This window comes from Lepidochelys kempii, chromosome 11, assembly GCF_965140285.1.
Source record: "Lepidochelys kempii isolate rLepKem1 chromosome 11, rLepKem1.hap1, whole genome shotgun sequence".
Taxonomy (NCBI): Eukaryota; Metazoa; Chordata; order Testudines; family Cheloniidae; genus Lepidochelys; species Lepidochelys kempii.
The window spans coordinates 80642161-80659821 of record NC_136390.1 but is presented as its reverse complement, the minus strand read 5'-3'; the positions used below and the strand labels follow the sequence as shown (position 1 = coordinate 80659821).

The 17661-nt window shown below is 47.2% G+C and overlaps 1 protein-coding gene across 4 annotated transcripts in view; it reads right to left on the bottom strand.

Annotated features, from left to right (window-relative positions):
* Nucleotides 1–64: 64 nt before the first annotated feature.
* Nucleotides 65–17661, bottom strand: part of MCM3AP (minichromosome maintenance complex component 3 associated protein) — a 100155-nt gene continuing 82558 nt past the window's right edge. For 3 of the 4 annotated variants that reach the window (XM_073306988.2, XM_073306987.2, XM_073306990.2), the window contains 9 exons: nucleotides 15539–15692; nucleotides 14257–14515; nucleotides 13754–13851; nucleotides 11218–11608; nucleotides 10546–10803; nucleotides 9049–9178; nucleotides 5956–6153; nucleotides 2781–2931; nucleotides 65–2177 (listed from right to left, as the gene is read on the bottom strand). In XM_073306988.2, the coding sequence (XP_073163089.1) occupies nucleotides 2019–2177; nucleotides 2781–2931; nucleotides 5956–6153; nucleotides 9049–9178; nucleotides 10546–10803; nucleotides 11218–11608; nucleotides 13754–13851; nucleotides 14257–14515; nucleotides 15539–15692 (1798 nt within the window). In that variant the 3' untranslated portion in view covers nucleotides 65–2018. The other variant, XM_073306989.2, reaches the window with a different exon arrangement.

Below are 17661 nucleotides of genomic sequence, written 5' to 3'. Positions count from 1 at the left end.
TTCAATGCAAAGTAAATGCAGAGTAAGCAGCATTTTTGTGTAGTGATAAATGTTGACAATACAATTTAAGCCACTCAAAATTTATTATATACATGGGAAGGTTACATTGGTACATAGTTGAAAGCATGATCTCAAAAACAGTGCCAAGGTTTCTTGATTCCATTTTACAGTCTTACAACACTAACTGCAAATGCAGAGCAGATCAACCACAGCATTACCAGCGAGCCATTGCTGAGAGCACAAGGCATGTGGACTGGTTAATTTCATTTCAGTCTGTTTCAAAAATAATCCCAAAGGAGCTCCATGGTCTGCAGGAAGAGTTTACCAGCAAGAACAGCCTTCGCGCATACCCTCCCTTTCCTTTTTTTAAAACCCACATTTTCCAGTTTTTATCAGCAGATCCTTAACTTAAAAGATAAACCCAAATTTACTACTGGTATTTTAAGGAGAAATGAAAAGCTTTACTTTAAAAAGAGAGACTGGGAAATATGTGGGGACTTGGGAGCAGGGGGGTGAATGTGTGGGGAGCAGGGAGAATTTTAAATACAAACATTTAAATAGGCAACTCCTTTCCGATGGGTGGGCAAGAAGGAGAAGCTGCTCATTGCTAAACCTGTCGGTAACCATGTTTCAGAATATCTGATCAATCTAAGACTGAAACAATCTGGCTTTCTTACATGAACAAACCCTTCCATTAGAATTCTCTCATTAAACACACTCTCCCATGAGTTCACTGCAGATAATACTTTTATGTTAAAATAAAAATGATGCAACTTTCCAAACAAGAACCTCATGAGAAGCTGAGAAACAGCAGCTGCTAAAGAATTCCTCAATGCCCCTGTGCTACTGAAAAACAAAATCGCATGTGCTCGGTTCTCAGCAGTACACTATTCCACACAAGAGGGAAACCGCTCTTTCAGGACATAGCTGCCATAAACAGTCAACATAACGAAACTTAAGTCACAAAGTACAGAATCCCCTTGCATGGAGCATTATTCAGAGACAACAGTCCAGGAATCTTATGGATTCTTGAGAACAAGAACAATGCTCCAAATGTTTCTTAAACAGGGAGGAGATATTCGTGGGCAGCTAGGAGGCTCAAAAGGCAACTGAACCGTGAATAAAAAACAAGCACACTAGAACAGAACAATTTCCATAAACTACAAACTGCTCAGCCTGTGACTTCTAGCTATATTCTGTGTTTAGATTAGAGTCGCATTGTTCCCTTCTACCTCAGGATCCTCACTGACTTAGGACTAACCAACCTTATGACATTCTTTTAGTGAAACCAAATTGAGCTGCAAGATTCCAGCAGAATGGCTCTTCTTCCTGTACACCCACTGGCAGGATTTTATTGTTCTCGTTTCAGCAAAGACCAAAATCCAATCCCAGGCTAAAGTGTTAACTCTGCCAGCCTGGTGGCCTACAGTTTACTCAGCAGCCTTACTCTATTACAAGAGGGAGCCCACCCAAGAGGCTGGCCAGGCAGGGAGGTTGGCAGTCAAAGAAGGGGGCGGGCTGCTTGGTTTCCCTCACAGCTGTGAAGATGAGCAGATACTGAGCGTCTGGATGGCGGTCAGTCTACCCCTCTCTGCTGGGGCAGTCATGGGACGCAAGCGAGGGGAGTTCATAGAAAGGGAACATTAATGTACAGATTGAGCCTGAAGCACTGCTTGTCATGAGGCAACCAGTTCCCCACCTCTGGCACAGGGCAGCTGGTGTGAAGGAATCATGGCGCTGGAGGACCCCAGACAAAACCCAGACGTGGGCTCACAAGAAATGCAGAGCTGGGCAGACGAGGGGCTGTGAGCAGACACACACCCCCTCTGCTGGGCGAGGGATTGGTGCACAAGATCCATCCCTGTCCAGTGGTATGTTGCCACGATTCCTCCCCGGAGGAGAGGCATAGTTTCTAGCATAGGCCCCTGCTGTGGGAACATTTATTGTCTGACCCCACATCCTGGACAATCATTCATCGTGAGATCTCTTGCTCCACATGCTGGCTTAGTTAAACATGGTTAAACATCCACCATGTCCCGCAGGGCAGAGAGATGAAGCTCACAGGCGATCTCCTCTTCCTTGTTAGCTCTAATCAGCCGTTTTAAGCGTTTCAGTCTGTCCGACAGAGAGGTTCCTGTCTCCTTCACCAGATGCCCATGTTCCACACGACTTCCAGCCTGTCCAGAAGGAAAGATGCATGACTGTCAAAGAATCACTTGTCCGACAGGAACAAGGGAAAGTTAGCCCTGGAGGGATGTGCCTGTTAAATCCCTCTGCTACCTCTGGAGACAGCCTGGCCTCTGAACCAGCAATCTCCTAGCGGTGCAGGCCAAGCACTTCCCTTCCCAGGAGGGTGGGGCATAGCCAGCACTTTCACAACCCATCTCCCACCTTTAACTCGGTGGAGCGGAGTGTTGGCTGGCTGATTCTCTTGCGCCACATCTCAGCTCACAGTTACTATGCACAATAGTAAAGGGGACAGCGACAATGCGATGGGCTGATCAGAAGGACTCATGTTTAAAATCACATATAAACACAAGGCTAACCCTGTGTTTCTGGGAAATATGCTCACAGCAGCCCACTTATCCAGGACAGCTGGAGCCCATCTCCCAGGCAGGCAGAAATTCTCTCTCTCGAGAAATTCACAGACTTGGAATTCTACCATGAAAACCATCTGTTACTCCCATGGCAAGTTCAGGACATCAATCTGTTCAGCGTTTGCTCAGTGCTCTGCAGAGGTAAAGCTCTAATTTCTTGCCAATACATCCATCTCTTTTTACCTGTGCCTGTGGGGACATGGGCGTTCCACTCAGTGGATGGGTAACCTGAGGTGTACAGACCAGGCTCTGAGGGAGGTAGAGGGGAAGAGACACAGAGCATGGGAGCTGCTCAGAGTCTTCTGCTAACCACTGGTGTAGCTGCTCCTCAAACCTAGAAAGAAACAAGGTCATAGGCACAAGTCAAACGGCAGCTCGGCTTTATACACCTTGTGCTTTTCTGCCGAAGCATGCACATTCTCTGGGCTGATGTAACCACAGAGGGAAATCAGGTCTGACCAGCAGCCCGAGCACCCCAGGGACAGTGCACAAGTCAGAAGTCCTGGGAGAACAGCATGGCTCAGGAAAGGGGTAACCGCACCACTTCTCTCTCTACATTGCCAGGGCAGGGATGAGCCCCTCAGTTGCCATGAGCCGAGGCAGTTTCTTCAAGGGAGGTTTAAATCGAACAGATCGCTCCTGAAAATGGCACCTTGCAGAAGGAAAATCAATAGCTTGTTGGATTCCAAACGAAATGACCATTTCCCCGAATTAACCAGTGAGACTCGTCCAGGCCTGAGTGCAGTGAGCGAGTTCATTCTTAGCAATCCATACGGTGTTTGATTTGGGATTCTCCGCACGTCTCCATTCGAAGGTTTGCAGTCTAAGTTACAGAGACCCATTCAATGCAGTCCTGTTGATGAAGTTCAGAGAGAAGTCGCTGACCCCTTAGTTTACAGACAGTGATGGAAATACAGATGGAGAAAAATGAGAGAACTTCCCCTTAAAATGATCCAGGAGGCAGGGATGAAAGCAGAGCTAACAGCACAAGGAGGGTGGTGTAGCAGGGCAGTTGCCCCACTCCTATCAAAGGCTAGGCTGACTGGGGAAGCAGCCACAGCTGGGGCCACGCCCCAATCAGGCCACAGCTGGCCCTATAAAAGGGCTGTGAGTAGGGTGACCAGATGTCTCGATTTTATAGGGACAGTCCCGTTTTTTGGGTCTTTTTCTTAAATAGGCTCCTATTACCCCCTACCCCCATCCCGATTTTTCACATTTGCTGTCTGGTCAACCTAGCTGTGAGCCAGGAGTTGAGTCAGTCTCTCTCTAGCTCTGGAGAGAGAAGGACCTAGCTGCCTGCGAGAGAAGGGTATCTGAGGCAGAACAGTGCTGGGGAAAGGCAAGGGGAGCTGGGGAGCTCCAGCCTGGTAACTCCCAGGCTGCAGGCCTTGTGCAAGGCCTAAGGAAGGTACTGAGCCTGCCGAGGTACAGTCCGGGGTTAGGAAGAGGCAGCTGGTCCAAACCCCCCTTGCCAGTGATGAGAGGCCATTACAGACTGCAGTCTGCCCCAGTGAGCAGGGGCTAGATGACAACCGGCAGTAGCCACTGAGGCAAGATGGAGTTTAGAGAGTTGGGGATTCCCCTGGGAGGGGAGACCCAGGCTGTGGGTTACTGCTGGGGCAGAACCCCGAAGTAAGAGGCACCGGGGTCCGGGAGGGACTCGGGGGCCAGCAGCAGGTGAGCCACCGGCAGGCAGAGGGCGCTCCGGGCTGGAATCGAGCTAATTCCCAGGATCACCAGCAGGAGGCGCCACACCGGTGAGTCATCTCATCACTACAGGTGGGTTCTGCTTGTAATCAATCATTCCATCCATCATGTTCTGAACTCACACAGTGTGGCTCAATTCAAGCAAAGCGCACTGCAGAAAAAGCTGCAAGGAAAAAATCCCCTGTAAAACGGCTAATCTGAAAATCACCCCCCTTCTTCCCACTCACCCTGAGAAAAGGCATCAATCCAATCAGGACTCCAACAGCCGAGCAGGGGTAGGCAGCACACCCCAGAGACACTGACTGTCCACGCCAGCATAGGTAGATAAGAGGGGAAGGGAGAACACCTGATGCTAGAACAGATGCTCATACAGCAGCTTTGATACCAATAGATCCTAAACTGCATACAGTAACACCTCACTTGGCAAACCTTAGCAAATGACACATGACAACCATCAGTTTAGCTGGGTAGAGTCACTCCGGAAGAACAAAAAAAGCAGTGCTCAGAATCAGGATTAGCAATGCCCCTGGAGGAATCCACATTCTTGGGGTATTACTTAGCCATCAGATCAGAGTTCAAGTTATTGGCTTCCTCAAAGCAATGAAAGATGCCAAACCCTGGGAACTTTTAGAGAAATGGATCCCTTCAGTTAAGCAAGGGAAACAGCCCAATGTACTATCTAACCTGTTCCAGGATCCCGGACAGAAAAGGTCAGTGAGAGAGAACAGGGACATACATTCACCTTCTCCTGATCTCACAGACAAGGAACTGCACATGGCAAGGTGAAGTGACAGGGGCAATGTACAGAGCACTCTGCCTTTACCCTAGAAATCCCTTCCAACTGACTGACGTGCAGCATGGAGCACTCCCACTGGTCAAACAACCCTTCCCTGTGTCTGGCACAGCAGCGCTAGTGCTTCACCCACTAAGACAAGACATGTCATTGTGGAGGGCCTTGCTTTGGGATCCAGCCTCAGATGTCACACAGTCCCCATAGCTACAGAGGAGGGCTGGAAGAACAGCTGAAGGCCTGGCCTGATGACTGGCACAACGGCATGCAATAGCATGAGGGCTCGTGCTGAGATTTGGTTGGTAGGATCACACCTTTCAAAGAATCCTGGGTTAAGCTTTGTGATTTCACTCCTCGTACCCTCCGGGCTCATGGAAATTCCGGCTCTTCTGTTGCACTCAGCCTCGCTATAGTACTGATGGTCTGACTGTTGGTGGCAGCCATTGGCTGGATCTCAAACCCCACAGTGCCCACATTATGATGTTTCTGAACCCCAGGAATGGCCCTAGCTGTTTTGCTGGCCAGGGCAGAAAACATTTTTGGCACCCACCTCCCAAGCAGTTGAAGGGAGAAAACAGCTGAGCACCCGCAAGGAATGGGTGCCCATGGTCTGCTTGCCTGCCCTCTAGAACCAGCCCTGTTTCTGATAGCCGAGGAGAGGAGTGGGAGAGGGAAGGAGGACACAGCAGCTTTATGCAAAGGAGAGACTGTCAGCAATAATCTGGGTTCCTCCATGAAACCACTAAACCTCAGCTCCATACAACAGAGAAGCCAAAACTCTGTTCATGAACCCCAGCACCCTGCAAAGCCATCAATGAGTCTGCTAGGAAAAGGGTCTGTGCAGCTGTTCCTGTCACTTACCTCCTGTGCTCTCTCTTCTCCAGCTCCAGATTAGCAGCCAGGCGCTCTGGGAGGCGCTCCTGGGCCGAGGCCACGTGTGTTAGATCTGCTGCACTAGGAATCCTCGTTTCTTGATCCCCCAGCCCGACGACATGCTCAGTTTGAGGCGGCAAAATGGGATAATGTTTTGCAAATGACTGAGGAGAGCATACCCTTGACCTGGAAAAGGAAAGTATTTTAGAGGGAGGGAGGAAAGCCAAAGCCAGTATGCTCCTGGCTGCCTAGAATTCAGAAATAGCAGAACTAAGGAAATAATCACATTTGCTGGGGATGAAATCCCCCTGTATGGAGGGTTCAGCACGAGGCCTCTGCATCACCTACATGCCACTTAGGCCCTGAAAATAAAGCGTACATGGGAATTGAGTGGGGCAAGGAGTTTCTGGGCCCCAACACAGGAGTGGGTTTCATTTAAGGAAAGATACCCCTGAGGCAGCGCATGCTACTTCGACTCTAAGGCCATGTCTACACTACAAACGCATGTTAGAATCATAGAATCATAGAATATCAGGGTTGGAAGGGACCTCAGGAGGTCATCTAGTCCCACCCCCTGCTCAAAGCAGGACCAATCCCCAACTAAATCATCCCAGCCAGGGCTTTGTCAAGCCTGACCTTAAAAATATCTAAGGAAGGAGATTGTTGACTCAAGCTACGTGGGCATACAGCCACCACGATTAGTACAGCGCTAGTGTGGGTGCGAACTTGGTGCCATCTGTCAACGGCGCACGTACTTGTCAGGAGTGCTTGTGTCGATGCAGACTGCAGGGCACCATGGGTAGGTACCTCAGTGTGCAACTCACCACCGGTCAGTGCCATGTCTTTGGGGAAGTTTTGGCAATGCATGGTGGGGCTAAACGAGTCACGCAGGGGTCTGCTTCCCAGTTTGCAACAGTCTCTGTTCCATAATATTGTCCATTTCCCATAATTTTTGCACCTTTTTTCAAAATGCCACAAACCCGTGTGGCCTCTCTCACTGTCTGTCATCTCTGACAGACGCATGGAGCCCGCACAGCTCTGCACTACTGTCATGAGCATCGCGAGCACACGACGCATGATCCCGGAGTATTTGCAGAGCTGCAAGAACCATGGAACCAGTGGAGAACATGACAGTTCCTTGGAGGACAGATGGCTGTGGGACATAGCGCAAACTAATTCAAGGCTGTTGGTGGCATTCATGGAGCCACTTCACCTGCATCAGGCTCACCCATGCTCGACTGGCTGGACTCAGTGGAGTCAAAAACAGGTCCTGGCTCACTCCACGGCTGGATCCTCTGGTCACCTGTCCCGCACACTCCTCCTCTTCCTTACCAACCACCACCTCCTCCTCGCTGTTCACTGCAGGGGCCTATGACTTGGGCTCCTCGGAGGTATCCACGATGCTGTGAGGTGACGGTGGTTGGGTCTCTGCCAAGTATGACATGCAACTCTTTGTAAAAGTGGCAGGTCTGCAGCTCCACACCGGATCGACTGTTGACCTCCTTGGCCTTAGGCAGGCCTGCTGCAGCTTCTTGGCTTTCTCACAGCACTCCTGCTGGTCCCTGTCATACCCCTTCTCCTGCATCCCCAAAGCAATCTGCTTGTAGATGTCTGAACGTTTCTTCACCCGGTTCAGAGCTGGGTCAGCACAGCCTCTTCTCCTGACAGGTGCAGGAGAGCCAATATCTCCTGACTACTCCAGGCAGGAGCAAGTCTGGAGCATGTAGCCAGCATGGTCAGCTGGTCAGTTGAACTCAATAATGGAGGGCTATTCAGTGTGCTCGCTAAGCCAGACAATCAGCAAAAGGAATTTCAAAAATCGGTGGGGCTTTAAATGGTGTCGGGGAAGGGGAGGTTCCAGTCTCCGTGACCCCTGGGCAGTGGAGTTCACAATGGTGACCAGAGCAGTCAGTGTGGCGCATTGTGGGATAGCTGCTGGGGGACAGTTAAGGTTGATGTAAGTAACAGTGTCTGCACTCACCCCGTGTTGACTAAAGTACATTGACCGTGCCTCTATGCCGCTCAGGGAGGTGGTGTTACTCTGTCAGCATAAGGGGGTGCTTACATTGGTGGGAGACAAATTTAAGCATAGACACATGCACAACTGCCATACATGGATCTCACTTTGTAGTGTAGACCACACACCTGAGGGCAGCCAGTGCTCTGATGAGAAACACTAGCCACTGGCTTCATCCTATGCCTTCTGGAGACAGCAAGACAGTGGTGAGTAAGTTGCTAGGGGCTCGCTCCTCTAGAGGGATACTACCCGCCCCAGACACCAGCTCTGTGCTCCTGACACACTTGCTCCTACAAGCAGCTCCTCTGGCTCTTTGCTTACCAAAGGGCCCTTTCCCACTCCATCCTGCAAGCCAGGGACAGAGCCTCCTCTGGAGCGCAACTGCTGGGAAATACAGTTACAATAAGGGATGTGAATAAAAAGCAGCTTTTGATCCAGGCTGACAACAGCACAATGGGACCCTGCCTTCCCACATTTCATTAAAGGCATTCACTCTTCTGAATAGGCCAAAGAGCCCTGGTGCTGCAAGACACAACTTGTAATTAATTTTGATGGAGAAGACAGCACAGACGGTTCCTTTACGCCCAGCACAGCCTCTAACAGACATGTGACAGACACTGACACTGGACAGAATGGTGACATACCATTAGCACGCGATCAAGGCTTTTACCATCGTGGTATAGAAGGTCACCAGACCCCCAGTTAACATTCTCTTCCTCCAATTTTGTGCAGCCAGAAGCAAATCATTTCATGTTTAGCAAGAGTTAAAATGCTTTCATATATTTCATCGTAAGACATGAGAGAAGCTTTGGAAAACCCTAACAAGTCTGCACTGTGATCTCTGGATAGGGCTGTAATATAGTGTGTCTCTCCAAAGAAAGTATCCCTTTTTCATTATAGAAATATGAAGAGCATTGGGAAAATAAAAAACCCACCCTATGCAATCATGAAGACGCTGTGCAATTTCCCAGTATGTACAGAGCCTACTCAACTAGTGACATCAGTGCAATTTATGAAGATATAGTCATGCTATTTATCATGACAAATTTAAAAAATCATCTTGCCTTGTGTGTCCCTTCTGGATCTCCTTCTGCGTTTGCAGTCTGGCCCGCTCCCATGAAAAAGGAAGAGTGAAGGTTTTTAAATGTTCCTCAAAGAAATAGACATATATCTGGCCATCTTCACTCACTGCTTCTACACACCAACAAACATGAAAAATCTAGTCAGGATCAATACAGGCTTTCAGCTTCAAGAGAAATACAACATTAAAACATAGCTCATGGAAATTGTGCATTACGTTTTGAAGATTTCAAGGAATTAGATCTGTTGAATAGACAGAACTTGCAGTAGTGTGCCTTTTGGGCCTGATTCAATATCCAGGAAATTCCAGATCGGATTGTCGGGGATTACTGTAAAATATTGCTTTATCTTCACTTTTAACACCCCAGTGCACCCAACCCCACAATGTGCAAGGCATGAACGTTCAATTCAGCAACAGATATTTTTACACTGAAATGAAGACTGGTGTTTCTCATGCAGAAAACACCTTTTACATTGAATCCATCTGCAATTTCTCTGGAAGGAGTTCGGCCCAAGGAGATTTGTGCCTCAACTCCTCTCACCAGTAATGCTTATTCATAGCAACAGGTTTTACTGGTTTATGTAAAACTAACAAGTCGCCAGAGTTTACCCACCTGCTTTAAACCTTCAGCTGAGATGTGTCGGCCGAGTACTCTCAGACACCCTGAAAAGTAATCATCAGCCCTCTCAAGCCTGCTCTATTTGCAACAGTCTGCACATCTTTCAGGGAGGATATTTACCTCTAGGCACCACAGTACACCCATGAGTTCAGTCTTTCTGCATTTAGCTTAACACGCTGAACAACCATCCACATTTTGTCCTTATTTCTGTTTGCTGGAATATGGCAAAACGGTGATACTACTAATCCTAAGGGTGTGCTAATATTATTAGATATCCATCATCAATTCTCAGAGCACATCCTCAATGCCTGAACCCAGGAGTCAGATTTCAGGGATGCATGATAGATGAATGGTCACTGGCAACATGTCTGAGCGAGAGCTGAACAATGTCACTGGGCAAAACAATGCCTGGCAATTTCAACGTTGGGGCCAAATTCTGACCCCGGATAGGTGCATGAAGCCTCTAGTAATTTGAATGGATCTAAGTGTATGAGGCCAACACTGGCTTATACATTAATCGGATTTGCACTAGACTTGAGAGGTTCTGAACATATTCTTCCATGCAAGCATGAGGAGCAATGCTGGGCAGAGTTCTAGCTTGCCATGGGCTCAGGAAGAGAAAGTCCCATGGCTGGCCAACGGATGTGCAGCAAATGCAAATGCACCCACAATCATCCCACTGCTAAGAGCAGCGGGAATGATGGGGAGCCAGCCCTCCCAGAGAACATGCCATGCTAATGCTATACACTGCCTCTGGAGACCATGGGGATGGGCCCGCAAGCTATGCTGTGTTAAATGTAACAGAACAAGAGAGCAGTATGTAACAAAGCACAGACCAGCCCACCCCAGAACACTGAATACCTGGTATGACAGGCAGCCGGGGGGGTTTCCAGTCTCTCAGTTTATGATCAATGCACAGCACAAAGATCTCATCCCAGGGGATTTCGTCAACAGCAGGTCCATCATCTCCTGAGCTGGCAAACAGCCTGCCCCGCCATTTGCAATACGTTCTGCTCAGCAGGTTCTCCACTTGAGACTGGAGTATCGGCTGGGTCTGGGGAGAGCTGGCGATCTGGGACACGTACTGGAAAATCATGGAGCAGACAGGACGCCAGGGAGCTGGACAAAAACAGCATACGCAACTGGTTAGCATAATCTCCACTGAGTAACTGTTTGCACTGGGAACTACAGTCAGGGAGGAGCAGCAATGGCCAATCCACCGCACTGCGGGGAAGGCTTCCCCAAACTCAGCTCTGCTGATACACCTCAGTCTGAACCTGCTGCAATCTCCTCCCTCCAGGGCTGGGCCTACTCTGAGCAAAGATCAGGATCACGCTAATGTGCATAATGCATGAGACACATGCACTCAGGCTACAGAACAATCATGAGATTTATGGCTCGATTTTGATACAAAAAGACTGAAACACACTTTAAATGTAAGGGGAGAGACATTTGTTGGCAAAGGGACAGACTTTGTATCCTGACACTAAAACGTCTTGAGATGCAGCTTTCTGCCCAGTGCAAACTACATACCCCCTTGAGGAGGAAGGTCCATGTGCGGGATCTGGAAGGACAGCACGGCCTTCCTCAGCCAGCCCAGGTGATCCAGTGTGTTCCACTGGAGGTGAGGAAGCAGCCGATTGCCGCCAGGCTCCACGAACTCAGTGACAGGCCAGGACTGGTCACAGAGCTGTTCTGAGGAAACCACCCCAGACAGGAACTGCAGGACGCTGTTGTACAGCTCAATGATAGCACTGGGCTCTTGGGAGGGCAGGCCAGCCAAACGCCTCTGCCTCTGGTCATGGTAGAAGCGCCCGCTGAACTCACGGCTAAGCCCATCCTCGATGAATTGCTGGAGGGTCTGGCAGCCGAGCTCTGGGGAGCTGGGGCACTGGGAAAGCAGCCATCGCACTGCCTCGGAGAGCTATGGCACAAACATTGACAGAACAAACCAGTCAGCCAGGCCGCTTTAGAAGCTCTGCTCAATATTAACTAGTGACACTACGGACTCAATCCTGCAGCCCCATTGGTTTCGTAGTCCATGGTACAATGCGAACAAATCCCACAGCAACAACCGTGACATTCACAGCAGCAATTGCTAAATTTTGCGGCACCATTGATTTACTCTACCTCCATGAAACAACCTTAATTCCCACCCCACACAAGCACACCATGATCAGAGCTGAAAACAGATGTTGGCACAGAATCCATTGATAACTGTTCCCAACTGATGATTTCCAGATTGGGGTTTGGCATTCTGCTTTCCAGGCACCTTGGCTCCACTCCCTGAGCCTCGGCCCTGGTGACCGGATTAGTCTGCAGTTCCCCATACAGGAAGAAGTTCTCTGATAGCAAAGGGCTCTGGAAGACAAAAGTATTATGAGACCCAGTGGCTGAAAGTTGAACTCAGCCAAGGTGATAATGGAAATAAAGGTGCAGATGTAAAGAAAAGATAATTTAGCCACTGGGACAGATCAGCACTTGGCAGCACGTCAGTCTCATAATCTGAAGGTCCTGAGTTCAAGCCTCAGAGAGGGCAATTGTTTTAGGGGGGAGGGATAACTCAGTGGTTTGAGCATTGGCCTGCTAAACCCTGGTTTCAATCCTTGAGGGGGCCATTTAGGGATCTGGGGCAAAAATTGGGGATTGAGCAGGGGCTTGGACTAGATGATCTCCTGAGGTCCCTTCCAACCCTGATATTCTATGATTCTATGATCAAAGTTTGTGGCAGATTCTCTGTCACTTGGAGTCTGTAAATCCAGAAGGAGTGTCTTTCTTAAAGACAGACTCTATCTTAACCTAAGCTCCTGGGCTTCATATAGGAACCATTGGGTGACTTCCTCTGGCTTGTGTTACAGAGAAGGATAGACTAGATGTCCTAACGGTCCTTCTAGACTCAGTGTATTATTCTGTGTAAAATGCAGACTGGAAGAACAGGAAATGTACTGGGTACATTCTGACCCCTTTAGGCTCTGTTATGGAAGTGGCCAGACAAAGACCTAACACCACACTAGTTCCCCTTCCTCTGTGTGGGGGGAAGGACCAAAGCACCCCTCCCATTTAATGTAGAGGGTACTGGGAGGTGAACAGAGTATGCAGAACAACCAGCTGAGTACAACCTGCACAGGGCCCTTTCCAGCTCAAGACCCAAGTCCTAAGGAACACTGACACTTTCCGAGTACACACAAGGTCGTTACAAGGAAGAGGGAGAAGAATTGTTCTCCTGAACCTCTGAGGACAAGACAAGAAGGAAGGGGCTTAAATTGCAGCAAGGGCGGTTTAGGTTGGACATTAGGAAAAACTTCCTAACTGTCAGGGTGGTTAAGCACTGGAATAAATTGCCCAGGGAGGTTGTGGAATCTCCACCATTGGAGGTTTTAAAGAGCACGTTAGATAAACACCAGTTAGGGATGGTCCAGATTATAGTTAGTCCTGCCATGAGGGCAGGGTCTAGACAGGATGACCTCTCAAAGTCCTTTCCACTCCTACAATTCTATGATACAAAGGTTTGCCCGTAATCCAACATAACATTGTTTGGTTAAACAGCAGACACACCCCCGTTAGCCAATATAAGGTGGAGACAGCTGTGGATTATATTATCCTGCCACTGAAGACCATAGTGCTATAGCTCAAATACTAGACAGGGCAGACACCAGTTTTGTGCAATTAATTGTGTGGGTCTCCAGACCATACGTAGAGGAAAGGCAGGAATACTGGTGGATGGACAAAATGCAGGGGCAGAGTTAAGTTAGGGCTGGAGCCTTAGTTGAAAATGTGTGTGTTATTTTACTAATATTTTAAAGAACAATATCTTCTGAAACATAACTCTAGCCAAGTCCTGCTCTGGCCAAAGGTTGGTTCAGTAGGACCTAAGTTTTCTGTGCACAGACTATGATAAAGCTCAGTCTTAGCAATGGGAAAAACAACCCACAAAATAAAAGGTTTGTAGCTTAAAACGCAGAGTTATTTAGAATGTGGAGAACATTCCCCACCAGATGTGAACAATTAAGGTAGTAGAGACCTTAGTGATAAGCTTTTGAATATTTAATTTTGGAATTACTGTTCCTACCCTGTTGGTGCCTTGCAAGTCACTGACAGAATCCGGAATCTCAACAATAATGTAGTCTGAAATAAGCTGAGCTGAAATCAAATCCTGCAGCATCAAACCTTTAAAGGAAAAGCAATTGCTGAAATAGCAGGCATTTTTCATTATTCATACACAGACAACAGAAAAAAAATGAAATTCTCCTATTCAGCCTATTCCCATTGACAGCGGAGATTTACTACATCTCTGACTGCCCCATTCTTTTCCCACACTGTAGCAACAAATTACATGCAAAGTAAAACTGAAATCCTTGAAAAAAACCCCTAATATTTGGTTTTCCTTTTCAGTTTACAGTCTCTTTCCTAAGGCTCTCTGGATTCGTGTTCGAGATCAGAGGATTCTTCCATCTCACATCTATAGCTCTTAGCCAAATGCTGCATTTGGAGGGACACATTTATCGCTCATTCTCTGCCTTGGGCATAATCCTAAATATTAATAGTTATTTCAAGGTACAGAAAATCACACACCCTCTTCTACTTCCTTCTCTGTGGCCTCTTCTCCCCGCGTAGGGACTAGAACCACCAGAGGTACTATTGGATGGAAAGGCTTCGCCTGAAGGAGCTGTTTCAACTGCAGCAAAGCTGCAAGCCAGTAGACATCCTCCTCAGCCACATCATCACTCCTCGCTCTAGGGGGCAGCAGGAGAACAAGACCACTCGTTCCAAGCAGATCTTTTTCTGCCTCCGCCACGTCAAGCTGCGTGTCACTGAGGGTTCCATGGGCCACCTGTGCAAGCACAGAGAAGACAATTCAGTTACAGCAAACAAGAGGGGCTCAAAACACACTGAATGCTGTAGATCAAGCTAGCAATAGCATTTCGGACAGGAGGCTCCTTCCTGGAACTTTATGGGAGGGGGGGGGGAAAAAAGCTCGTGGGGGAGGCGAGAGAAAAATGAGTGAGACATTGAATACGGGCGCATCATACACATGCACATAAAAACTTCATAACAGGAATTTTATTTAGATTGCCAAGTCAAGCACTCAAAAGCTAGGAAACACCAGGATTAAAGCTGCCCGTGAAACCTTAATTTGGCACCCTCATTATCCAATCACATAGTAGTTTTCATTTATTGAAAAGGACTGAAAAAAAAGAAAAGAAAAAAAGAGGAAAAGGAAAGGAAAAAATAGGGAACTCAAAAATTAAAAAATTTCCATTTCAAACCATTTTTCACAAAAAATACAGATTTTTATCGGTAAATGTCTATAAAGATCGATTTTGCTGATAAGCACACAAACCAATGGGAAAATATTTCCAGTGATAATCAAAATTTACAGACAAGAAAGAAAAACGCTGCTTGAGAACCTACTAGAGTTTGATTTAAGGCGAACATTTTGAAATAGTATGCTGACAATTTGCACTTTAACGATTACAAAGTTTTAAGTCTCAATGTTCAATTTAAATAATTATTGTTGTCCACCCCCACTGCTTGAACCCCCATATTTTACCACAACTGTGAAGATTTAAATAGATGAAAAGTTTTTTAAAAGCTTAAAATAAACATTGATATTACCCATCAAAATTACAAATTACAAAAGAATAAAAACTGAATTTTGCTAAACTGGACAATAAAGCTTTGAATAGGGTTAAAATAATGAAATATTGAGACTCCCTGACTGGTACGACTTCGTAAATGGTGATGAGCTTGCAGATGACACCACACACTCATAGCCTTGGCAAAGCATTTCTTAGCATCAGAGAGGTGATGGGCCCAGGGAGCAGCACACAGCTTACAGACTGCTCTAACGTACCTTTACACACAAGTTGACACAAACAGCCTGATCTCCTTGCATACCAAGAGAGTTAAACAACGCAAGTGTCTGGACTCTCTCCTCTGTGTTGCAGATCATATCCTTGGATCTTTTATCTCCCATAAATTTGGCTTTCAACCAATCCGCTAGTACCCTGTGAACAAAAACACAAACCATCTTTTTCATTTGATGTGATAGGTGGCGCTGGCAGCAAAGTCTATAGTTAAGCGACCACTCTCCATTATAAACCCCACTTTTAAGTTGCTTAGAACTTTGTCAAAGTTTAATTATTTGGGCTAAAACTTTCCATGCCAGGTGTCTGCCTCACGTTCGTTTGTTCAAGCAAAATGGCTCAACTGTTTCTCTGAATGAAGTTAGGGGAAAATAGGTAGCTTTGCCAACTTGAAATTTAGCAGGGAGATAGTCCTACAGGTCCCCAGGAAAATCCATCCAGATTTATCTCAGTTACAAGCCTCTGAAAACTGCCATTTGCAAACGATCAGCTGAACTTTTTGGAAGCTTGCTACTAAAATCTCCAAACCTTCCTTTCATAACGAGCATGTTCCAACCCCGAGCTTCTACGCCCCAGATTCTATGACAACCCTCATAGACCCCACTCATCCTCCCAAATGGGAGGCGCAGAGCTAGTGCTCAAGCAGGGACACAAGCTCAGCAGCAGTGCTCCCCACCACCTGAGACCTAGAGAAAAGTGTGCTGGGCTGAGTGTCAGGAGCCTTCCCTGGCTGATGATAATTCTGTGTACTTTACTGCTCCGACTGAGGAAACCTCTCACCTGCACCTTACTAAGAGTTGGCAAGTATCATTCCTCCCATTTTACAGATGATACCTGAGAGGTGGCACAAGGTCATCCCTGGCAGAGCCGGAAATAGAACTCTGTCTGTAATGCTAGACCCAAGTGTCATCCACTTGGCCATACTCTCTTTCAGAATGAAGATGCCAAAGCTGTTGTCTAACGATTAGACAACACTCCCTCAGAGCTAGGAAATGAACATGGGAATCCTGATTCAAAACAGTGGTCTGCTGTGTAGCAAAAAGAGCTGTACAAGCCACTGACAAAGTATGTTTTGCATGCTGTGATGTTCTGGTGTTCACCCAGGCCCATAAGGGATTTGCTCACCATCTGCCTTGCAATCTTGGGTGTTTTCTGGTTGTGCAACTTTGGTCCAGAGCTCTGATCCCAACAGCCTGCCAGCACCCACAAGCCTCACCCTGAACATTGCCCAACTTGGTTACTCCTGGCAGGCTGATCTCAGTACCCTTCTATCCCCGAATTCACCCTCAAATTGTCCTACCGCAGGGATCAGTCCCTCTCACCGAACAGTCCCAGAGAAAGTGTGAAATTTGCTGCCTCTTCAAAGACAGTGAAACACTCCGACCTGTCAGTTTTCCAAAGCACACACTTCACTGAACTTTCCCAACACTGATGGTTTGTAATGAAAGGAAAATATTTTAACAACCAACGAACATGGATTAAGTGATAAGTAAAAGGGCTAAAGGTAGAAATGGTTACAAGCAAACACGCATCTAAAAGACTAAAATTTAATCTGGAAAGATAGTCTTTGTTCAAGATGGTTTCTCTCACGCAGTCCCCTTTCCAGCTTTTATTGGCCAACATCCCATAGCAAGATCAGAGAGATCAAATTGCTGGGTTTGTCGTCTCCTAAGGTGAAGGGTGAAGACAGAGTCTCTCTCTGTTGCTTACATTCCCAAAGGGACTGGCTTTGTTTTACAAGTCAGGAAGGCCTCCTGCAGATTCTCTCTCTCTCTCAGATGCAGGAACTATGCTAACTCTCTAGTCTCTAAGGTGCCACAAGTACTCCTGATCTCTGTCTCCTGAGTTCAGGATCAGGATAACCCCCTGCTGGATTCATTTACTGATACTGTAATATGTAAACTGAGGTAAACCTACATTTCTCTGTCTAGGACAGATCTGTTAATCACCTTCACCTAGACTAGACAATCTGGTCTTGAACATGTTCTAGTATCATCATGCAGAGGGAATTCATAACTTCACATATAGAACATTGACACATGCATTTTACAATTATACTGATCACCAGCCTTCAGACGATACCTTAACACAATCCCTTTTGGATAAGTAT